Raw genomic sequence first — 22753 nt, forward strand, 5'->3', positions numbered from 1 at the left:
TGTAGCTCCTATAGGTCACCTGAGATTATCCTGCAGGTTATCATCTCTGAACTCTGTTCCTATTTACTTCTCCTGTAAGTACGTTCAGGCCTTCTCTCCTGCTAATATGACCATAACAGAGACAACTCTTGTAGGAGGAAGATTTGTCAGGACTCCCTGACCTTGTCAAGCACTGATATTGTCTAGTCTGACATGCCTGAGCAGATAAGTTGTCCCCATGTTAAGTTGGAGTTTAAATCTAGCATTCCTCCCAACCCAATGTTTACCCGAAGGTCGAAGAGAATCCTGAGAATTGACGCAGGCAATGCTCACATGAATGTGCTGCTTTCTTGTTTCATTTCTCCTGATATATCAGTAAACTTTACTCTCAACCTAAGTCATCTGAGTGTCCAGTGTGCCTCTGTTACTGAAGTACAGAATGTCTTTAACCCTACTTCACATTAATTGTGATAAGCCCCATCTGAACTCAAAATGTGTGCTGCAACCATTCACTCCCTCTGTATTAGTAGATGTATTACTTGAGGTACAACATTTGTTCAGAACAAAAGAGGTGAAAAGAATTAGTATGATTGTGCATAATTGTTCCGCTGTCATATCAAGCGACAAAACTCCCCTTAGAGACTGCACTCAATACTTGCCACCTATCCAGGCACAGGAACTCTAAAATGTGTCCTTGTGTTTTTAACGTATGTCTCCTCTCGAACCCCATTTTGACAACCATGAACACTTAGGGATCAGCACATGTATTTGTGAGGTACCTGCAATGATAAAACAATCTCCTCTCCCAGAAAGGTTGTACTTGGTTTGTGGAGATAAAGCATATAGCTGCATGCCATACCAATCGCTGGATGGTGTTTGTGCTGTCTAACTTACCTAGTCCCATTGAGCAGAGAAGTGCAGCCAGCAGAGATAGCATTATTACATTACCCACTTTGTAGGCGTAGAAGAGAAGTGTCTCACAGTTAACATGTGCTGGGTATTATTCTCCCTTCATATGGTTTGTACATCTCACATAGGGTCATCTAAGGGCACTCCTGCTCATAGTTCAGGGAGGAATTTGTAAGGTGATAGGTGATGGATCCTGCTGATATATCGCTGATGCTACAGTTAAGGTAAAGTATATGGTACATGATACTGTTCAGGGATTTAAAGAACTACATGAAACACATGGGTTTGATTTTTGTAATTTTTCAGGACTGTTTGGGTCCTGGGGTGCAAGTTTGTTGAGATTCCTAACGTCAATATTAATATTGTGCTTGAATTTCTGTTCACAGTGTGCTGCGTAATAACCATGGTGAAGTGTCCTATGAAATGTACCAGCAACACAATTGTTGATCAAACAAGTGATTAATATTGGATTTGTGAGTGATGAAGTTAAGTTGGATCAGTGGGTTCCTCCATTTAATTCAGTCTGTGATAAGTGTGGAGAGAATGTTGACAGTTGTTTGGAGGATATGGATTTCTGAATCAATTTTTAAATGAAACAAATAATCAATGACTTGATATAGTACTGTGATAATATTGTTGAAATGTTTACAATATGATTGATAGTATTATGAATTGTAGGTTTATGTGTAATTTTTAATCCTTTGATCCAAATTTGATCTGAATTTTGCATGTTTTTTTTTTACTATTTTATAATCATTACCAATTATGTGTTGTTGTAACAATTATTTGTGATAATGCCAAATAATACTGTTACATAAATAATGTGACAGTAGTCTTGTTTGCTGTGCAAGGTGAAGCTCTTAGATAACAGACAAATTATCTGTTGTGCAGATCTCTAGGATCGCCACTCCATAAATTTGGTTCATTTGATCTATTTCCAAACTTACAGGGGGGTGGTAGGAAAGGTTTTCCCACTGGGTTTTTATTCCTCCCAAGCATAAACCTTTAAGGGCTCACAGTCTGCTGGTCGATTTATGCTATTTTGATTTGTATATGATTTTATTTCATTTGGATTCTGCAGTATATTTCTTTTTTTTTTTTTTAATAAACAGCGCTATTGTACAGTTTTAATGTGGTCTGCTTACTAATGATGAAATAATATCTTGGCAGTCTGGTCTGGTAACTCTCCCACAATCCTTCATATCTGCCCAAATTTATTGCATGAGGACTCATCCTTCTCACAAAGCACTAGTGTTCCGTGTATTAATTGAACTCTGCCAAGTAACTCAACCTAAAGGTGTTTGTAACAGTGTTTCACTGCTAGCACCTACATACTCCATTTGTGAAGTGAACTGGTTGAAGCTTTACTCTTGTTGTGCGCGCTCCCGTGGAGCTCGTGAACTTCCTGCTAGAAAGACAGTCTCCGCCCCTCTATGACGCAGCAGAGACGGATACCATATTTTTTTTTTATTTAACTGTTTTTGATTATGTTGAATTCGATTTATAAACCGATATATGTGGTCTATAATACATTTGCTGTTATATTTGAAAATGTTAGTCTTATAGATAAAAAATGTCATATTATTTTTACGCGGGAGGTCAAAGGTTACTAACAAAATGGCCGAACGCACTGGTGCTACAGTCACAATGCTGTGAGCAGCTGGACGGAGAGGATATGGTTGGACTTTTTTGTGCGCTTCGAGTGTAGTTGCTACTGAATGGAGTTATTTTTTATAACGTTAAAGGACCGTTTGTTACTTATGGTCGACTTAAATGAAGCAATGTGTCCGCTGGTTTTGCCGTGAAATACTACACTGCAGGCTCCGGGGATACAAACCGCAGACACAGCTGCTTACAACGGCTGGTACACTACAGGCTTCTACACTCGACTCTATTATCGGCTGTGTTGCATATGAAGTTATTATTACTGTGCTACGGCAGATATTTTACTCTTTTCTATCTAGCAAATGCCCGTAGTTGCTGAACGTTGAGACAGCAAAGCAGCTCTTCAGGACTGTGGAAAAGGAAGCATCTCGGAGCGGAGTTATGGCATTTTGAAACCTCTGTCAAGACACAACAACAATAGACGAGGATGAACAGGAAGAAGGATAAAGGATTTGAAAGCCCACGTCCCTTTAAATTATAAGTATCTTTGTATTATTTTATCCATATTAGCATGCAATGAATGAAACCAGTTACTGTCAGGTTCGACTGCAGCTGAATCACAGTTAACGTTGCTAGAAATGAGGAACTCTTGCATGCAGGGCAGAAATTCACTTAATGTCCCCTGAGCTCACAAACAGTCTGAAGAAGCGATGTTTAGTTTACTTTGTAGCATTGTTGACGTCACATATTAACATTCTTTTGGTTCTGTTATTGTTTTTACGACCCACCAGGTGGTGTGCATCAATAACATCAACTTCCAGAGGAAGTCTGTCATTGTGAGTACAGCCTTAACAAAACATATACATCAGCCTTTCTGCAGTCAATCTACAGTTCTTGCAGAGCAACCAATAGTGCATTTGTTTGCATACTCTTCAGTTATTTTACCTTTTGTAAATTTATTTATGTATTTATTAGCTTTCATTTAACCAGGAAAAATCCCACTGAGATTAACAACTTCTTTTTCAAGGGAGCCCTGGCCAAGATAGACAGCAGCAAATCCAAAACACAGTTATGAAATTACACAGTTACAATGTAATTTGAACACATGTAAAAAGCAAAATTAAAAAAATGTATTTGAAAGCAAGTTATGAAAAACATGTTGTGGAGTTGGCCTTAAGAACTCACAGTTTGGATTTAAAAGCACTCAAGGAGATCAACTTGATTAGTTTCCAGTCGTTCTTCAACATATTCTATGCAAAAGGTGCAGAGTAAACAAGAGCCTTTCTACCTAATTCAGTATGAGCATATGGAACAGAAACCAACAAATGATCTTGTGAACAGAGACAGTAAAGATCAGTACTTTTCTGTGTAGTTAGGGAACAAATGTAGGTGGGCAGTAGTCCAAGAATTGTGTTGACACCTCACAATTCATAATAAACATCACAGAAGCATTGTAAACAGTGTCAACCATTCGAAGACATTGAGCAGAAGCATTCATGTACCAAAGATCTCCTTAATCCAACACAGACAAAATTTAAAATGAAATTTAAGAGGAAGACATAAATTCTTGACAAAGGTGTTTCCTGCTCTTTTGTCCGCCTGTTTTCACTTTACATTCATCCAGTCGAGGGGAATTACTTTCTGTAATCTGAACTTATTCCACTAACGATGTGTCCTGATTAAATAGTCCTTTGTTTCATAATTTTCATTTGTTAATGTTAAGCAGGCTGATGTGTGATTGTTTCTATGGAACAAACATACGTTACAAAGATGACTCTCTGTGCACAAATCCTCTGTAGCATCTCACTTTGTGCTTTTTGTCCTTACAATCATTAGTTTTTGCTAACCTCCTTCTCTTTATTGCATCCCATAGGGCTATGTTGAGCTGACTATTTTCCCCACAGTGGTCAACTTGAACAGGATCAAGCTGAACAGCAAACAGTGCCGCATCTACAGGGTCCGAGTCAATGAGCTTGAAGCCCCGTTCATTTACAATGACCCCACACTGGAAGTGTGTCACCATGAGTCCAAGCAGTGAGTATATCACTCCACTGCTTTCTTTCAAAGCACATTTCAAAGAATCTGGTGAAATGCTTTTAGCACACCAACTATACTCCGCTGTCTGAAATCAGAACTTTAAATTAAGCAAACATAACATAGTTCAGTGGTTACTTAATGCACCAAATGGCAGTGAGTGACAATGATGATGACTAGTCATGTTTTTAGGAGTTTTAAAATAACAAAATGACTGCCATGGTATTTTTGCTTCATCAGCTCTAAGGCATCAAGTCACTGAGTTGAGTAGCTAGCTGTCATTCTAAATATGTCAAATTGATTTGTCTGCTCTTAAATATGAATGATTACATCAGTACACAAGCCACCATCAGACATGCATTGCTTCCTGTTGGCAGTGTCGGTTTCATGGCAGAATGTGTACCCTGGTCATTTTTCTGTATAAATCACAACAGCAATCTACCTAGTAAGATTTTTTTTTTTCAATTTTACTTTTTATTAATTATCTAGTAAGATTTCTGTATCACTTTCAACATGACTGAACTGCCTGCAGTCACAATATTGGATAGACATGCTCAAGAAATGATGCACAAAGATGGTTTTAAAGAAAAAGGAAGCCACTTTGAAGAACCTTAATATAGACAAAATTTTGATTTGTTTACTACATAGTTACATACGTGTTTTTTGTTCTACAATGTAGAAAATAGCACCAAAAAAATAGTGAGTGTGTTCAGACTTTTGAGTGGTGATGTCTACCATTTGATACAGTGCATATGTATGCTGTCAGAAAAAAAAGTCTGTATGGTAGGAATGTCTCCCTTTAATACCTGTGGTTGAACCGAGGACAGTAAAGTGCATTTCTTTATGGCGGTCCATGATTGAAAGGAGTTCAACATCAATCATTAAATTCACTCCCATGGTAGCTGTGGTAGTTGTTCTTACCTGTTGACTATCTCTGTATTGAATGTCCAGCTTATTGTCCTAATATGTACTTCTGTTTAATATCTGATTGTAGGTTACTGCTTTAAACAGTATTGCTATTTTGCTGAGTAGATTTGACCAGGGGGTAAGAAACCCATATCATTTATTAAGAAGAGAAAATGAGCATGTTTTTATCTCCTCACATTTAGACTCCACTCGCTGTCTTGCATTTTCCATGGGCTGAGTGTATTAATATCAACTTCACTGTCTGTCTACTTGAAGATGAACTGTGTGGTAATGATGTGACCTTTCTGTCTGAATCTTTAATGTGTAGGAGGAACCTCAACTATTTCTCTAGCGCCTACACAGCTGCAGTCAGTGCTGTGGACCCAGATGCAGGACATGGAGAGCTGGTCATCAAAGTTCCATCTGAGCTCTGGAAACAAGGAGATGGTAAGAGTTTGACTACTGAAAATTTACAAAGCACACATAGTTCTTTGGTATCATATACGATGTGAAAAGCAGAAGCCAGAATATGAAAGGTTTTTTTTGTCCCCCGCCTCCACGAAGTGGAAAAGGGGGATATAGGTTTGGCCTCCGTGCGTCCGTCCATCCGTCCATCCGTCCGAGATGAAGGGGACAGCTTTTCTCGGAAACTATTACAGCTAGGATTACGAAATTTAGTGTGTAGCTTCACACCATGGACACCTTGATCAAGTTCAAAAATGAGACCTGTGCGATAATATTTAACAGAGTTATGGCCCTTGATCACTATTTTTGATATAGACTCATAGACATCACATGTGGTGGGGGATATTGATGACCATGTTGTCTTGTTTTTTGTCAGTCTAACTTTCAGAATCTCATGTCCTTTTAAAATTCAGTAGTTGTCAAATGGGTAAATAAGATTTAACCTCCATAATCAAAATTCAGCTTGAAATAATATGATCACAATAACAATTTTCATTAAAATAAGTGGAAAATTTCTATGCAAGATAAAGACTGCTCTGACAGCTGTTTTGTGTTTTATTTCTCCAGATCTAAAAGTGTTGAAGGTATACATAGAATTTTCCCTGGACCAGCCAAAAGGGGGTCTCCACTTTGTTGTTCCTGATGTGGAAGGCAGCATGGCTGAAAGAGGGGCCCACGTGTTCTCTTTTGGATATCAGAACTCTACAAGGTCTAGAAACAATTATCTTGGTTTCCAGTAGTTAGTTGGATAATTAACAACACATTCTTCAGCTCCATGATGGCAGTTAAAATATGTAAAACTGAATTACTTCTTGCTGTCTTGTCTTTTTAAGTTGCCATTGTGTTGAAATTGGACAAAATGCTACTACTGTAAGAAGTTAAATGAAAAAATATGAAAATACACTTAAGTCCTTAATTTCCTCCGTCTTCATACCATTGACTATACAGTCCTCAGTGCCTTCATTCAAGTCATCTCCTCCCCCAGGTTCTGGTTCCCCTGTGTGGACTCCTACTCAGAGCTATGCACATGGAAGTTAGAGTTCACTGTGGATGCGTCTATGGTGGCAGTGTCTTGTGGGGATCTGGTGGAGACCATCTACACACATGACATGAGGAAGAAGACATTCCACTATGTCCTTCCCATCCCGACTGCAGCCCCCAACATCTCGCTCGCGGTGGGGCCCTTTGAAATCCTTGTAGACCCCTACATGCACGAGGTGAGTTTAAATAACATGCAACACAAATAAAAGTGACATTTATTTCAGCCTTCAAGTAAATGGTCAATACAGGATAAATGAAAAGAGAAACATAAAACATACTACAAAAATACTCCCAACAAAAACGTTAAGTTGAAACAATTGTTTTTACAATACACACACTGAAACTGCTTTTATAAAGGAACCATAAGACAAAGTTTCACACTACCCTTACTACACTAATAAACTAACATATCATGCAGATTAGTCATGATATGTTTGTTAATTATATTATTTGTGACTTGTTTCAGCTGACAAAGCATGCTACACTTTACCTGCTGCCTATATGCTGATTGCTTACGTGCAGTGATTTCCACGAATCACAAAGACAGTTGCATGAAGTGTCATATCAAGTAACTCTGTAGCACTGAGACAGCATTAGATGGTATATGACAAACACGATTGTTATGATTCACTCTTCACTGCAACGTGTCGCAGCCAGGTACAAGGATTATTTTAACACAGCAAAAATTGGTCAACATTTTGCTGAAAGACTCATTTATTAACTTAACTTAAAATGTCTGTATGTGAGTGATGAACTTTCTCATTTATTATTAGTAAAGTCAGTTTCAACATGACCATTGTGAATTCATCATCGATCTGACATAAAATAATGACGTCTGAGAGACCCAGCAAACGCATGAGAGGACTAACGACTGGTACTAGCATTCTAAATAGTTCCAGCTGCACTGCTTCTTTGCTGTTCTTCTCACCAACAGGTCTAGTGAGCAATGAATTTTATGCAAGTCTCAATGGAAAACTGATGTTTAGGTTATTTCTATATCTATGTATGGTCAATTATGGGATTGGAAATGAAGCTTGTGCACATGCACTCTGTCCCTATAGAGATATAGAGATTTATAGAAGTGGACTAAACTTATAAATCTGTTATAAAGACTGAGGATACATGCTGTATTTCTGTTTGTTAGCGTACACACAGTTTTAGTCCTACGTCTGCATGTAGTTTGAATCTGGCCCTAGGAAGTGTCAGCTGTATGGCATTTGCCCTCGTCTATGCTTTACAAGCATAAAACTTCTAGTTGTAGATTAAGTCTTTTAAACTGTAGGTAGGAGCTGTGAAGAAAGTCTGCCATATTTAGACTTTGTGTACACTGGCTAGACAAAAACCTAAAATCACAATCGGTGGTAATGGGTACTGTCTTTGTTAACACAATTATTTTCACCAACTAAATTGATCTATGTCTGCGCCAACACAGTGCATACGGTGTGCAAAACTAATTTGCATGACCTCAGTAAGATTACTAACACACAGCTTAACAGGTTTGCACATACTACATGTTCGTCAGCCAACAATCTGTTTCACTCATAGAGAAATACCAGGAAACAAATTGTTGACAGGAAGATACTTCTTACACCTAATTTAAATATGTAACTCTGAATATAACCTCCTGATGAACAGGTTGGCTGTGCAGTATAATCTATCATGGGGATCTAGCCAGGTTGAAAGAGAGCCACCCTGATGACATTAAAAAAACTCTAGCTTTAGGATCAATATACCATGCTAACCCTGCTAATTTTGCTTCATACACCCCGTGTTGTAATTTTACGGTTGTGTTGTTTTTCCGCTGTTGTATTTTCTATTACTGACCACTAGATGTCACTACTCACAAGGTGAAACACAAATCAAGGTCTCCTCTACCAAGTGTTTTTCTAAAGGACAGTGTTATGAATTTTTAAAAATAATAGTAATTTTTGTCAAATCGTCTTTATCAGGCAGTCAGACAGTTTCATGGAAGAGTAGCAGTAGAGCATATTGAGATACAAGACAAACTATTTATGTAAGGTGTGGTTGGACTATTCTAAAAGTATTTTTACTAAAAGCTGTAGTTCTTGAGGATCCTTGGTGTCCTTAGTTTTCTGTTTTGGAAGCTCACCAAATATGAGTAATTTCTGGGTGCCTAGGTAGCTCAACAGGTTGAGGTGGCGACCCATGAACAGGCTATAGTCTTGACCCAGCGCCCATGGGTTCAGGTCCAACCCACCTCCATTTGCTCTTTCCCCCAGTCTTCTCCACAGTTTCCTGTTTCTCTCTCCACTGTCCTCTTTAGTAAAGGCAAAAAAGGTCCAAAATAAAACCTTAAAAAGAGTCATTTCTGTTTTTTGTTTTGAGGTTTTATTTATATTTTGCCTCTAAGAAATTATTAGTGCATTGTTCACCATACATTTTTTTTTTTACAATTTATGGACTAAAATATGCAAGCAAAAGATTAACCACTGACAGAATTACTCATTATGTATTGGGCTGCCATCATTTCACATCATTTCTACACTCACCAAGCTTTTATAAAACCATTGTGCTTTGTCCTGTCTCCTCTCAGGTCACCCATTTCTGCCTGCCGCAGCTGCTCCCTCTGCTCAAACACTCCATGTCCTACCTACATGAGATTTTTGAGTTCTACGAGGAGATCCTCACCTGCCGCTATCCTTACGCCTGTTTCAAAACTGTGTTTGTGGATGAGGCCTATGTTCAAGTGTCCTCCTATGCATCTATGAGTATTTTCAGGTAGGCCATGAGATTGTTTGTATGCCTCTAGTCCTGTGTTTTTGAGGTAAAGATGGGATTGGCACAAGAAATGAGCAGCTACAACATGAAGTGGGTTTCACAAGGATAATTTGCCATTCATTGTCACTAATGCAAGTTATGGTCATACTGCAGTATTATTACGATTTCTCTCATGAAGTCTGAACCTTCAGCTGTTGCCTCTGTCTTGCAGTACCAACATGCTCCACAGTGCTATGATCATAGACCAGACCCCACAGACTCGCCGTTGTCTGGCTCAGGCCTTGGCTCAGCAGTTCTTTGGCTGTTTCATCTCCAGGATGTCATGGTGAGACTTAACTTTTGATAGTGGCAACGCAAAAACCGGAGACGTGAGGTCTAGCCCACAAAAGCCACGTTTTCACCACAGGAGCTTTCCCTGTGGACTTGGAACCTCTGCAGGAACTCAGAGGGTAGTACTTTCTAAAAGTTCTGTAACTTTGGGGTTGGTGCTTGCACTACTAAACGTTTCTGATTAGTCGAGTACTCGCATCGTTTTATTTCATTCAGTACGTCTCAGTCATCTTACCATCACTCCATTTGCTTAATTTTAGTCTAGCCTTTCTATATTTTGAAAATGCCTTGCTATTGGTGTTTGTCCTTTATTTAGCATTTACTCAACCACATATGCAGAGAAGTAAATTATGATCAACATCAGCCTCACTGCCGTCTACAAGACTGCAGTGGAGCAGTTTGATGCATAGTTAACTGCTGCAAAGACGTGTAAAAAAAACATTGTTTTCTTAGTCGTTGGGTGAACTCATTTGCCTAATCTTTAGGAGTCTTTAGATTGCGTTGGAACAACAGTTAACCAGTGATCAAAATGAATCTTTGGTTTCTTGAAGTTTGTAGGACAAAAACTTCTGTGTACTTTTAATGGAAGCATGACTAAAGTCAGATTTACTGTTCAAACCTACAATTTTAAACAGTAACTCTTGCATGTTGGCAGTGTCCGTGGACAATGTGGGCGCACTTTTCTGTACCTGAAAGAAACGAAGATAAAACAAAAGCAAAGAAACAAACATAGATGGGTCTCTTGTCAGCAGTATAAATATTGCATTGAGGGCTACAAGTTGAGTGGTTTATTTGAGATGGTGAAATTTACAAGAGCTCGTCCACCATGAAAACTTGCTTTATTGATGTAGTTTGCATCAACTGAAGAGATAATGTTCTTTCAACATGCCTGTTGTTTGATAATGCAGACATGTCCTCTTCTTCACTCTCTATACAACCTGCTAATTGCAACCCTGTCAACACCTTCAAGGAGAGATTGTCTTAAAGTGTATGTTGTAACAGTTTGCTATGTCTCACCTCTTTCTGCCCGTAAAACAGCATCCCACCTTTGAGGTGGTGATGTAGAACAGCTATGCATACTTTTGCATTTAGATGTGATCACATTAGTTGTACTTAAATAAATAAATAATTTGTATTAAGTATTCTGAGAAGGACCATGATTGGCCTCAAAAGCCATTTTTAAGTAATGGAAAAGAACTGACATTATTGTTTGGAAGCATACTCATAGAACATGCAAACCATTTTCAACAGTGCCAAGCAGTTCTCCCCATTGCGTTCTGGTCTTTTTGACAAGTGTGGTAACATTTAGTGCTGAGACCTTTTCATATAAGGCTGGTGATGAGAGATTTACAACAGAAGTAAGCTATTTTGTCAGAACTCGGAGTCAGAAGTCGGGCCAGCCCTGGCCTGAATCTCTGTATTCCCCAGTATGATGGATTGCTGTGTTACTGCTCTGCAGCTTGGCCAGCGTGGTCGGTGTCCGTGAGAGACTGAGTGATTCAGAGAGGTTTGCTTGTGTGTAGAGGCCCATCAGTGGGACTTTGACACTATAGTTCTCCTAATGCTGTGGAAAAAGACACGGTGTCCTTCATTTACCTCTGTATTCATCTTCCATTTATCTTCAGTTCCTTCCCTTTCTCCTCACTGACCTCTAAACATATATCAGATGTGGGGCCTTGGTTTGCTTATGTTGTTGAGCTGCCTGGTGTTGTGTAAGAAAAAAACCTCAGGAAAGTCAGATCTCTTTGATTTTAACAAAGCACGGCACTGGCTGCTAGCAATTAATCAGAGTGGGGGTTAACTTGGGCCTGTAATTGAAAACAGGCCAAGCTCTGTAGCCTGTCAGACGTATTAAAGAGAACGCACAAATTAACAAAAAACTGCTCTTTTCTAAATCTATAACTTAACTGACAAATGGTGAAGTTGGTTATGAGCTTTGGAAAAGACAGTTTTTATACTTTGTGTATATAGAAGATAATGGGTTTCTTGTTGGTTAATGTCTGCTGAAGAGAGACCTGACCTGCAGTTACAGAGGGTTTTGTTATCTGTCATGCTGTGTTTTAGGGCATTTTTCAGTTTTCCAAGCCTGAAGCTGGGGGTTCTTTTCCTGAAAGCTCTCTTACAGCTGTGAGGCTGAAATCATGAAAGAAAGGAAATCACAGCTTAAGAGTTCCACGGGTCTAAATTATCAGTTATAATATGATCCATATACAGAGTCTTAGGACAAGGAGGATGAAGTCTTTATAGGAAAATATTTCCCTCCACAATGTTGATCATAGCAGATACACAGATGAAGTCATCGTCACCACGTAAGCCAGACTGGATTCAGCTCAGGCGGTGAAACCACCAAACTTGTATCACCATACTGAGTCTCGTTTTCACAAGCTAATAAATTGTGACAGATAAGTTTATGAATGTGTGTCGTGCTGAATTTTATTCTATGAAATAACCCAAGGTAAAGCTTACTGTTGCAAAATAATGACGCATTTCAAGTTTGGCCAGGGAGGATTTCAAGACATTATGCACCGTGAAAGAGCTCAAAGCAGTGTGCTGATTAGGACAAATTAAAAGGGAGAGAATCAGCAGATGTTCACTCTCACAACTACATTTACCTGCACATGACTCAACTCCACAAGGAGAACGTGCAGAAAGAATGACCAACAGCCTTCTCTAGTGCCATAAAACACTTACTAAGAAGTTCAAAATTAGATTAATCAATTGCAATTCACTGCACTTCCTGTCTAATTCAGTAAACACGTCTTCACACTCTGCTAACTATCAATTCTGTGGGTGCGCTGATGAGCAATGTGCAGTGCACACAGCCTTGACTCTGTTAATAGGAAAGTGTTTCAGACTGATCTGTGCTGCCTGGCTAAATAGCAACTATTTTTCCCCAGAATCCCAGAGTCCAACAGCAAATCACTCAAAAGTTGTGGAGTTAAATAGATGTTAATTTACTGCCATTGTGCAATGATTCCTTCTGAGTATGGCTGAAAAGTTTATACCCTAAACCTTAAACACACTTGATAACTGTGCATAAATTCACTGATATTTTGTAATGTTTTGTATTTTGTGAGATAGCAGTGGCCTGACATTTTGTTACCTCTGAAGGGCTGATGAGTGGGTGTTGAAGGGAATCTCGGGATATATCTACGGCCTCTATCTGAAGAAGACCTTTGGAGTCAATGAGTACCGGCACTGGATCAAGGAGGTAACTGTTTTAGTTTAAATTATCTTGTGACAAATCGGTTTCTTCATTTCCTTCAGAGGTCTGGGTAATGGAGGTAGTAATAGTTACCCAGTCTTTAGAAAAAATATCAAATACTTCAGTGGGAGGTGAGCCAGTATAAACGACAACACGTTCTGTGTTGAGAGTAGGATGTGGTGGCACAATGAGTGAGGTGGAGGACTTTTTGTCAGGAGAGTAAGGTTAGAATCTCAAGTGATGCCACCATAAATATTGAGCTTGACTGTCTCAATGTACTTGAGGGGTGTGCTTGTAGAAGTGCTTTTGACAGAGAGGAGAAAGAGAACTCCAGGAAGAGCTTTCTTCTTGTATAAAAGTTAATATATTTTATTTTGTTGTTCGACAGGAACTGGACAAGATTGTGGACTATGAACTAAAAATGGGAGGGGTTCTGTTGCATCCAACTTTCAGCGGAGGCAAAGAGAAAGACAAGTAATACATTAAAATTCAATTTGAATCACTATGCATTTATAGTGAATCTCTTTAAAAGTTTATAGTATAAATAACAGGTAACTTTGCTGGATCATATCTAACTGCGCTTTGTCCTCTTCAGTCCCACTCCCCACCTTCACTTCTCCATCAAACACCCCCACACTCTGTCCTGGGAGTACTACAAGATGTTCCAGTGTAAGGCCCACCTGGTGATGAGGCTGATAGAAAACAGGATCAGCATGGAGTTCATGTTACAGGTCAAGACACAACCAGGGTTTTCTTGTATTTTTTGGCTTGTGTAATTGTTGTAGGTAAAGAGGCTAGAGTTACCTTCAAACTGCTTTGCTCCTCTTCTTGATCTAAAGTCTGTTTTTTGTATTGGTCTCTGTTGCATCTCCCTCTCTAGGTTTTCAACAAGCTCCTGAGTCTGGCCAGTACCGCCTCATCACAGAAGTACCAGAGTCACATGTGGAGCCAGATGCTTCTGTCCACTCACGCCTTCCTCAAATCCATCTCCAATGTGTCTGGCAAAGACATAGGCCCCCTCATTAAACAATGGGTGTATCCCTTTTGTACTATGGATTCGTGTTTACAGATCAACTTAGCTAAACAAACTGCTTGCACTATAGACCTCACTACACTGAGAACAATAGAGCACAGGAACTTGCAAAGGCAAGTCATGAGTCATGTCGGGCCTTACATTGCCTTTCAAAATATATTTCCTCAGCAGGGTTTTTTTTCTTGAACTAAAAAGAAACCTAATTCATAATATAAAATATCACTGCAGTATTCATGATAAATATTTCTCCATGATCTCTGCACTGGATTTTATTTCTCCAACTGTTCGTGGTTATCTGCACATGTTCTAGGCTTAACTTTTCAAATCCAGAGACCAGAGTAGCGTGGTGAAATTCTTTGGCAGTTTTGCCTTCAACAGGAAGAGGAATGTACTAGAGCTGGAGATCCGTCAGGACTACACATCATCTGGAACTCAGAAATATGTGGTGAGCCTTAAGATACAACAAAAAAACATACAATATGTAAAATATGTGTGTGACTTAAATTAATGAAGCTTGTAATGTTTCAGATTCCACATGTGAAAGAGACTGAAAAAACATATATATTCTATATCAAAACCCTGCTTAATGCTCCTCCAGATGAAGATCAAGACTTTCTTTTATGAAACAGCCACATGAATGTTTCTCTGCAGGGTCCCATCAAGGTGACAGTCCAGGAGCTGGATGGGTCCTTCAACCACACACTGCAGATAGAGGAGAACAGCCTCAAACATGATATTCCCTGCCACTCAAAGAGCAGAAGGTACAGCAAAGCACATTAGTTCCTTCTGTTAAGTTCAGTAAAGACTGTATTTTTGCAGACTTCTCAGTCTTGGTGCTGTTGCCGTGCTGGAATTGCTGATGTTGCAGCAGCAGCAGTGTAGAGGGAGTGTTTGGCCATCTAGTGGAGTATTTCACTGTCAGACACTCTATTTCGTCAATGTCGAACTTTAGCTTTTGCTGGTCACTGTGGTTCCTGCTAATATGTTAATGCTTAAAATCTGTATTCCATCTTTGTCATTTCTTTCCACAGTGAAACAGAAATGTCAACAAAACTAATTCTACCCATGTTCGTCTTGTAGTCTTTGGCTGACTAATTATAGATTGTTCTATTGATTTCTTTTTCCAGAAACAAGAAGAAGAAGATCCCCCTGATGAATGGAGAGGAGGTTGACATGGATTTATCTGCAATGGAGTAAGTCCATGTTCTGGTCATTTTTTGCTGTCAGCTGCTGCTTCACAATGAGAGGACTTGACATATATGAACTAATGTGGATTTTGCTCTAGCATTATTTAATCCATAGTACATTATATGAATGTTTCTGTTACATCTGCATTCTATTTAAGCTGCTGTATCTAAAACTGGACTAGTCTCACTGAAATGAACAGCTCCTCTATGCGCTTAACATCAAATCCACTTTACTCATATCATTGATGCCGTGTTAGCATTCATTCTGTGAAAATGCTAATAGATTTCTTCAAGGCAGTTTCCACAGCTGCATAGAAGGACTCATTTGAGTTAACTTAAGCAACTTAACATTTCTTTTGTTCAAAATGTCACTGTCGATCCTTTCCTCTGCAGTGCTGACTCTCCTCTTCTCTGGATCCGAATCGACCCTGACATGTCCATTCTGAGGAAGGTGGAGTTTGAGCAGGCGGACTTTATGTGGCAGTATCAGCTGCGCTACGAGAGGGACGTGGTTGCACAGGTGGGCTAATGTTGAGAGTGCAAGTGTCCACACAGGCCTTTGTGTTTGAACATTTGTGTTTTTTTTAAACCACAGATATGACAAATCTCAGCACTCCAGCTTGATGTGTTTCTAATGAGCATATACGGTTGCAATCATTCAACCTTCTGTATCTGCAAGACATTCTATGACAATGTGAATGTAATGCAATGAAAACGTAGAACTAGAGCCTTGGTAAACAGGTAAACAAAGTTTAGTAATGCATATATCAGTGATTCTTGACATTACAATGTTGAACTTAGAAGTAGTACTAATATTGAAGTTAGTTAATCCAACCTAGGCGTTCGTCAAAAATATATTATTCTACAAAACATCCTACAAGACGAGTTATTCATCCCTGAGCCTCAGGCTTCATTTGACCTCCATGACCATAAATAAATGTTTCTGATAGTTTCTCACAAGTTTCTGATGCCGCTCTTTTAGAGTTTAGTGTTTTTTCTACCCATCTTGAACACAGGTGTTGGTAGGATTTATATCTGTGTCACAGCTGAAGCAAATTTAGTGTTCCTATAACTTCCATTGTGTTTTGCAACAAATGGTAGCCCTAACTACTACAGAGTGGCTAAAAACGATGTTATGGGTTGTTAGGACTTGCTTACATTACAAAAAAATCAATTTAATTATGTGGCTCAACTCTAATAGGAGGAGGCCATCTCAGCGCTGGAGAAATTCCCAACTCCTGCCTCCAGACTGGCTCTGACTGACATCCTCGAGCAGGAACAGTGTTTCTACAAAGTCCGCATGCAGGCCTGTTTCTGTTTGGCAAAGGTATGTGTCACAATGTTTGTGTTTAATTCAGCAGTACTGGAATTTAATGGGCCCTGCGACAGACTGGCGACCTGTCCAGGGTGTCCCCTGCCTTCGCCCGAGTCAGCTGGGATAGACTCCAGCACCCCCGCGACCCTAGTGAGGATAAAGCGGTGTATAGAGAATGGATGGATGGATGATGGAATTTAATGGTTCATTCAACAAATCATCTGGGCTTAGCTCAGATTAAAGTTCTCCGTCACCACGACGGATTTCTGTCAAATGGAAAAATTGAGGGGGAGGGGGGGGGGAGTCATATTGAAGTAACTTCCCCGTGTTTCGCGGAGTTCAGTCGGCACCGCGATCCTGTCCTGGGTCTGCTGTCCTGAATCTGCAGCGCTCCGGTCTGCAGGTGTTTAACACAGGCACAGGGGGCTAATAGGTTTAACAGTGATGATAATAAGATGACTTCTTTATTTTTATGTCGGGAGGAGAGATTGATGACTGTTTATCTTTGGAAGGAAACGCTGCTCATTATGTGCCTCAGAAACACATGGACAAGTCAAGCTTTACCGAAGTTCAGCCTCCAGACGCTAACTGTAGTTTAGTGCTAACAAGTAGCTTTCATTATGAAAGAACCACAGCGAAAAGCTAAGAAGACAGAACTGATCTACATGTATCTTCATGTTTGGGTTAATAGCTTTTCTCCGGTATATGACTAGTGTGTGTGTGTGTGTACCCTTCCCATGCATGCGGCTGTGCGCGCCGCGGCCTTATGCGGTTACACGCCCGACTGCATAAGTGCTTTTTTTGACCCATTTAGCGTCTTATTTCTATCTGTGTGGTACAGTACGAAGATAACATTGAATTAATGAGTAATACCCTTGGTATTTGCAAAGCCACTGTATTTTAAATATCCTTAGAGAGTATCTGTAACGGAATATAATTTCTGTTTGTACTGCGTACAGTTGACATAATTCCTTCCAATCAAAAGAGAACATGATATTGGCGGGTGGGGTTTGTGGACAGAGGCTTGAGGACGTTTTTCACTCATTTTTTTTGCAGTAAGGGGTTCTTCTAGTTATTATTTTCACTTGCTTCAAAGGTGTTCATACCCTTTAAAATTAACCAGAGAGCGCCAAAATTTACCTGAAGCTTTATACATTTTCTGGGGCAGGACCCTTAGACCCCCCACTACCACTCATGACATTTTATCTATCCATGTTACTAATCTTCTACACCTGTACACTCTCCCATTCAGTGTGTTTTACAGTATTGCCAAATTTGACTATATAAACTTGTACGCTATAGTAGTATTGTATTGCATCATTTTTAATAGTGGCCAATTATTTTGACCAGAAGAAAATTTTCAGTCAGATGAAAAATATTTGCTTTAATCCCTGCGTTAGCTTGGCTTGTTAACAGTTTTAATGCCAGGGACAAGTGTCACACACTGTCTTTCCATGATATGTGAGCCAAAACTGTTATTGGATACGGGATTCTTCAACTAAGCTACCTGCCTGGAATATGGCGGTTGGCAAGCCTTTCTGGACAAGGTACGTTTTATCAGTTTGTTTCCTGGCTATAAAAGACACAAGCAGAAACAAAAATCAAGCCGTTTTTTCGTTTTGAGCAAAAAACAAAAAAACAGGAAACGGTTCGTTTTTTCTTTTTTCGTTTTGAACAAAAAAACAAAAAAAACAGGAAACGGGTCCTTTTTTCGTTTTCACCCCCAAAATGAAAATAGGACTCAATATTCCGTTCCATTGGTGGGCGGGGCTTCGGAGCCTGCCAGTGCACAATAAAGCTCCTGCCCATCACAATAAAGCTCTTGCGCTGGCATTCATAGACAGACTGACTTTCATTGTATTGCCTGCCCCCACTGCACTTCCCCTAACTCTAAATCACAGCAAGTCGTGTACACAGCAATGACAGTCATAACCAGTGGTGTAGTCTAGTTTTTTCTACTGGGTATACTCCAACCTCATAAACCAAAGCCAAGTCAGGTTCTCATATATGTGCGCGTGCACTCACATGTACACACACACACACACACACACACACACACACACACACACACACACACACACACACACACACACACACACACACACACACACACACACACACACACACACACAGCAGCAGCAGCAGCTCCTTTATTTCAAACTACCAATTAGATACTTATAGACATTATAGCGTCAGCAGCTCCTCCTCCTGCCATCAGGTAGACCTGATGTTTCCTCTTCATCAGGTAGACCTGATGTTTCCTCTTCATCAGGTAGACCTGATGTTTCCTCTTCATCAGGTAGAGCTGATGTTTCCTCTTCATCAGGTAGAGCTGATGTTTCCTCTCCATCAGGTAGAGCTGATGTTTCCTCTCCATCAGGTAGACCTGATGTTTCCTCTCCATCAGGTAGAGCTGATGTTTCCTCTTCATCAGGTAGAACTGATGTTTCCTCTTCATCAGGTAGAGCTGATGTTTCCTCTTCATCAGGTAGAGCTGATGTTTCCTCTCCATCAGGTAGAGCTGATGTTTCCTCTCCATCAGGTAGACCTGATGTTTCCTCTTCATCAGGTAGACCTGATGTTTCCTCTTCATCAGGTAGAACTGATGTTTCCTCTTCATCAGGTAGAGCTGATGTTTCCTCTTCATCAGGTAGAGCTGATGTTTCCTCTCCATCAGGTAGAGCTGATGTTTCCTCTCCATCAGGTAGAGCTGATGTTTCCTCTCCATCAGGTAGACCTGATGTTTCCTCTTCATCAGGTAGACCTGATGTTTCCTCTTCATCAGGTAGACCTGATGTTTCCTCTTCATCAGGTAGACCTGATGTTTCCTCTTCATCAGGTAGACCTGATGTTTCCTCTTCATCAGGCTCCCTTTCCTAAACTTTAACCTTAGCTCCAGCTGTAGTGTTCCCTAAAGTGGCAGTATTCACAGGACAAGCAACAGGCTTATTAAAACACTGAAATAGTTTCATTTAGCTTTGCTTTCTTTTTCTTATTTTTTCTCCACTGACTGATGTTGGGTCATTAGAAGTTCTAGACCAGGGGTGTCAAGATCCGTTCCTGGAGGGCCACTATCCTGCATGTTTTAGATGTTTCCCTCTTCCAACACACCTGATTGAAATGATCAGGCTCATTATCAGGCTTCTGCTGAGCTTGATGATAAGCTGATCATTTGAATCAGGTGTGTTGGAAGAGGGAAACATCTAAAACATGCAGGATAGTGGCCCTCCAGGAACTGAGTTTGACACCCCTGTTCTAGACTCATGTCCCTCTTCTTCTAAGCCAGGGGTATTCAGCTAAAATTCAGAGAGGTCCAGTCAACAAAGGTCCAGAACATCATAATGTCTAACTTGAGTTACTGTGATATATGCTGATGTAACCTGGTAGTTTTATTAGAGTCTGCCTGTAATCAAAAACTGACCGTCAAACAAATTCAGTACGGTTCAAAAACATTTTGACATTTATTAATAAATAAATAAATAAATAACTTATATATAACTGTATATCTTAAAATAAAGTGCAGAACTTAAAAAAGCATGACTGAACAACCTGAATCAACTTCTATACATCTTTAACAATACCTATTTCATAAATGTAAACATTTGAACACTTTTACATTTTTGTCTGTCTCATATCACTCCCCTAATATCTCTGCGGCTTAATGGGAGAACTGAGCTGCTGCTTGTTTGAGCCATTCTCAAAACATATTTTGATTATGTTCATAGTTGAGAAAGCTGCCTTACAGCTGTTTGCTGAGCCAAACATGGTCAGCATGTGACCACAGTCTGTCCTCTAGAGATGTATAAGGCACAAAAGATACGACTCTCAGAGCCGATGCTTTGTAGTGAATCTGAAGAGCCGACTCCTAACGTATTTAATGGAGTATGGAGTTTAACACTGTCCTAGCAGAAAACATGTTACTGGATCCTAGATTAAAGAAGCTTGCCTTCAGTGACAACAGAACTGTTGATGAGACACTTCAGAGAATAAGAGCAGCAGCCTGACACCTCCACCATTAGAGGACCAAGTGGAGGAGGAACCTCAAACTTCTGCTGTGTGGAGGCTCTTTGATGGAAGAGCTACAGGAGATGATTCAGGAGAAATCCTACAGCTGATGTGGTAATGGAGGATGATATCTAGAGGAACCCCTCATCCAACCAGCAGACGACCCTCTGAGCTGGAGCAGGACAAGGCCTCAGTCTGCCCCACCTGGTGAAGGTGATGGAGGAGAGACAACTTCTTCCATCTGAGAGAATCTTCTCAAAAGCACGGCAGATATTCACTGAAAGAAGAAATGTATCAGCCCATCCAAGCTCAGCCATCTGATTTTTCTAAATGTCAGCCTGCTCTGAGGACATTTATACTGTTTGAATACTGAGTCTGGTTCTGGTTCTGTTCTGGTTCTGTGGGTTAATGTGCAGAGTTTTGTTCATTTATTTTTTGCGCAAAAAAGTTTGGTTGAAATATTAAACAAAAGTAAGAATACCTGTTTTTGTAACAGAGCAAATGTACAAAATGAGTCAATTATAAGGCTTCTCATAAAAACACTGAATGAGAAAGTGTTTGTCAAAACACAAATGATTCATATTTGCCTGGTTAGGCAAAAACATGAGGCTACAAAGAATAATAAATTAGGAGCCGTTTGGGAGCCGAAAGAACCGGCTATTCTTTGAGCAGTGCCAAAAGCTCTCTAAAAAAGAGCCGAACTCCCATCATTACTGTCCTCTCTGTCCCTCATCTCTCAGCTGCTTTTTGAAGGCAGAGCTGCGATGCGATTCAGCGACGTCATTGGCTGAACAGCGTCAAAGATAAACACTGGAAAGCTGCACCGGTTAAATAGAAGCGACCTGTCAAATTTACACCCGTATAGACGGCGTCTGGGTCCGGATCCGGACCACGGTCGGCCTTTAGTGAGCCCTGTTCTCAGCCAGACACCTTCCCCCGTCCCATACAGCTTCACCGCTTCCTGACACAGAGAAAAGTGAACGTTATGTCAAAAAAAACATACTAATACATGTGTTTGCGCATTTTTAAGTGGTTATATGGAAATTCGAGACCTTTTCTAGTGGGTATAAGGCGTATACCTGCGTGTTTACACCCCTGGGTATACGTATCTTTGCGCATTTTTAAGTGGGTATACAGAAATTTGGAAAGTTTTCTAGTGGTGGGGTGTATACCTGCGTATCACGTAGACTACACCACTGATCATAGCTACATGTATGACGTTTGTAGCAAAAAATAAAAATAAAAAACGCGTGAAAATCAGTTTAATATTCAGAGTTAAGATGGATTAAATGCGCTGTCAAACAGCGCTGAGTGGAGCGGCTGACCGGACCAAGACGGCGGCCGTATTTCTCGCTGCGCAGCACCCCGAGCAACGTTGCGCGAGCAAAACACATTGGGAAATGCTAAATTAGAGTTATTATTTCGGGAGCTTTATTGTGAAGGGCACCGCACCAGCGGGCTCCGAAGCCTCGCCCACCAATGAAACGAAATATAGAGTCGTATTTTCATTTTGGGGGTGAAAACGAAAAAACGAACCGTTTCCTGTTTTTTTTTTTTTTTGCTTTTGAAAAAACGAAGAAACGGCTTGATTTTTGTTTCTGCTCGTGTCTTTTAAAGCCAGGAAATGAAAAAACGGCTTGATTTTTTGTTTCTGCTCGTGTCTTTTATAGCCAGGAAATGAAAAAACGGCTTGATTTTTTGTTTCTGCTTGTGTCTTTTATAGCCAGGAAACAAACTGATAAAACGTACCTTGTCCCGGGATGTGAATTTTCCGCGAATTCGCGGAATTCCGCTTTTTTACGTTTCAAAAAAAAAATTCCGATTTTTTTCACCCCAAAAAATCCGATTTCGTTTCCCCCAAGGTACGACTTTTAGATATTCCGAGACCGTATCAGGCATGTTATGTGGTGTATCAATTTTGAGACCCAACGTGAATCGCCCAAATTCGATGAGAAAAAAAAATATAGGGTGTAAGGGGTATAGGGTTAGTTGTCAACAGT

At 40.0% G+C, this 22753-nt stretch overlaps 1 protein-coding gene across 2 annotated transcripts in view; it reads left to right on the forward strand.

Moving 5' to 3' along the window:
• The first annotated feature begins 2489 nt into the window (after window positions 1–2489).
• Window positions 2490–22753, forward strand: part of taf2 (TAF2 RNA polymerase II, TATA box binding protein (TBP)-associated factor) — a 41503-nt gene continuing 21239 nt past the window's right edge. The window contains exons 1-18 of one of the 2 annotated variants that reach the window (XM_051956413.1): window positions 2490–2752; window positions 2853–3030; window positions 3275–3329; window positions 4367–4527; window positions 5762–5880; window positions 6466–6607; window positions 6884–7115; window positions 9494–9678; window positions 9890–10003; window positions 13120–13219; window positions 13602–13687; window positions 13809–13944; window positions 14094–14248; window positions 14577–14691; window positions 14898–15007; window positions 15374–15439; window positions 15827–15953; window positions 16635–16760. In XM_051956413.1, the coding sequence (XP_051812373.1) occupies window positions 2981–3030; window positions 3275–3329; window positions 4367–4527; window positions 5762–5880; window positions 6466–6607; window positions 6884–7115; window positions 9494–9678; window positions 9890–10003; window positions 13120–13219; window positions 13602–13687; window positions 13809–13944; window positions 14094–14248; window positions 14577–14691; window positions 14898–15007; window positions 15374–15439; window positions 15827–15953; window positions 16635–16760 (2079 nt within the window). In that variant the 5' untranslated portion in view covers window positions 2490–2752; window positions 2853–2980. Of the gene's footprint in view, window positions 3031–3274; window positions 3330–4366; window positions 4528–5761; window positions 5881–6465; window positions 6608–6883; window positions 7116–9493; window positions 9679–9889; window positions 10004–13119; window positions 13220–13601; window positions 13688–13808; window positions 13945–14093; window positions 14249–14576; window positions 14692–14897; window positions 15008–15373; window positions 15440–15826; window positions 15954–16634; window positions 16761–22753 lie in introns of both variants that reach the window. The other variant, XM_051956412.1, reaches the window with a different exon arrangement.

The sequence above is a fragment of the Acanthochromis polyacanthus genome, chromosome 12 (assembly GCF_021347895.1).
Source record: "Acanthochromis polyacanthus isolate Apoly-LR-REF ecotype Palm Island chromosome 12, KAUST_Apoly_ChrSc, whole genome shotgun sequence".
In the NCBI taxonomy this organism is placed as follows: Eukaryota; Metazoa; Chordata; class Actinopteri; family Pomacentridae; genus Acanthochromis; species Acanthochromis polyacanthus.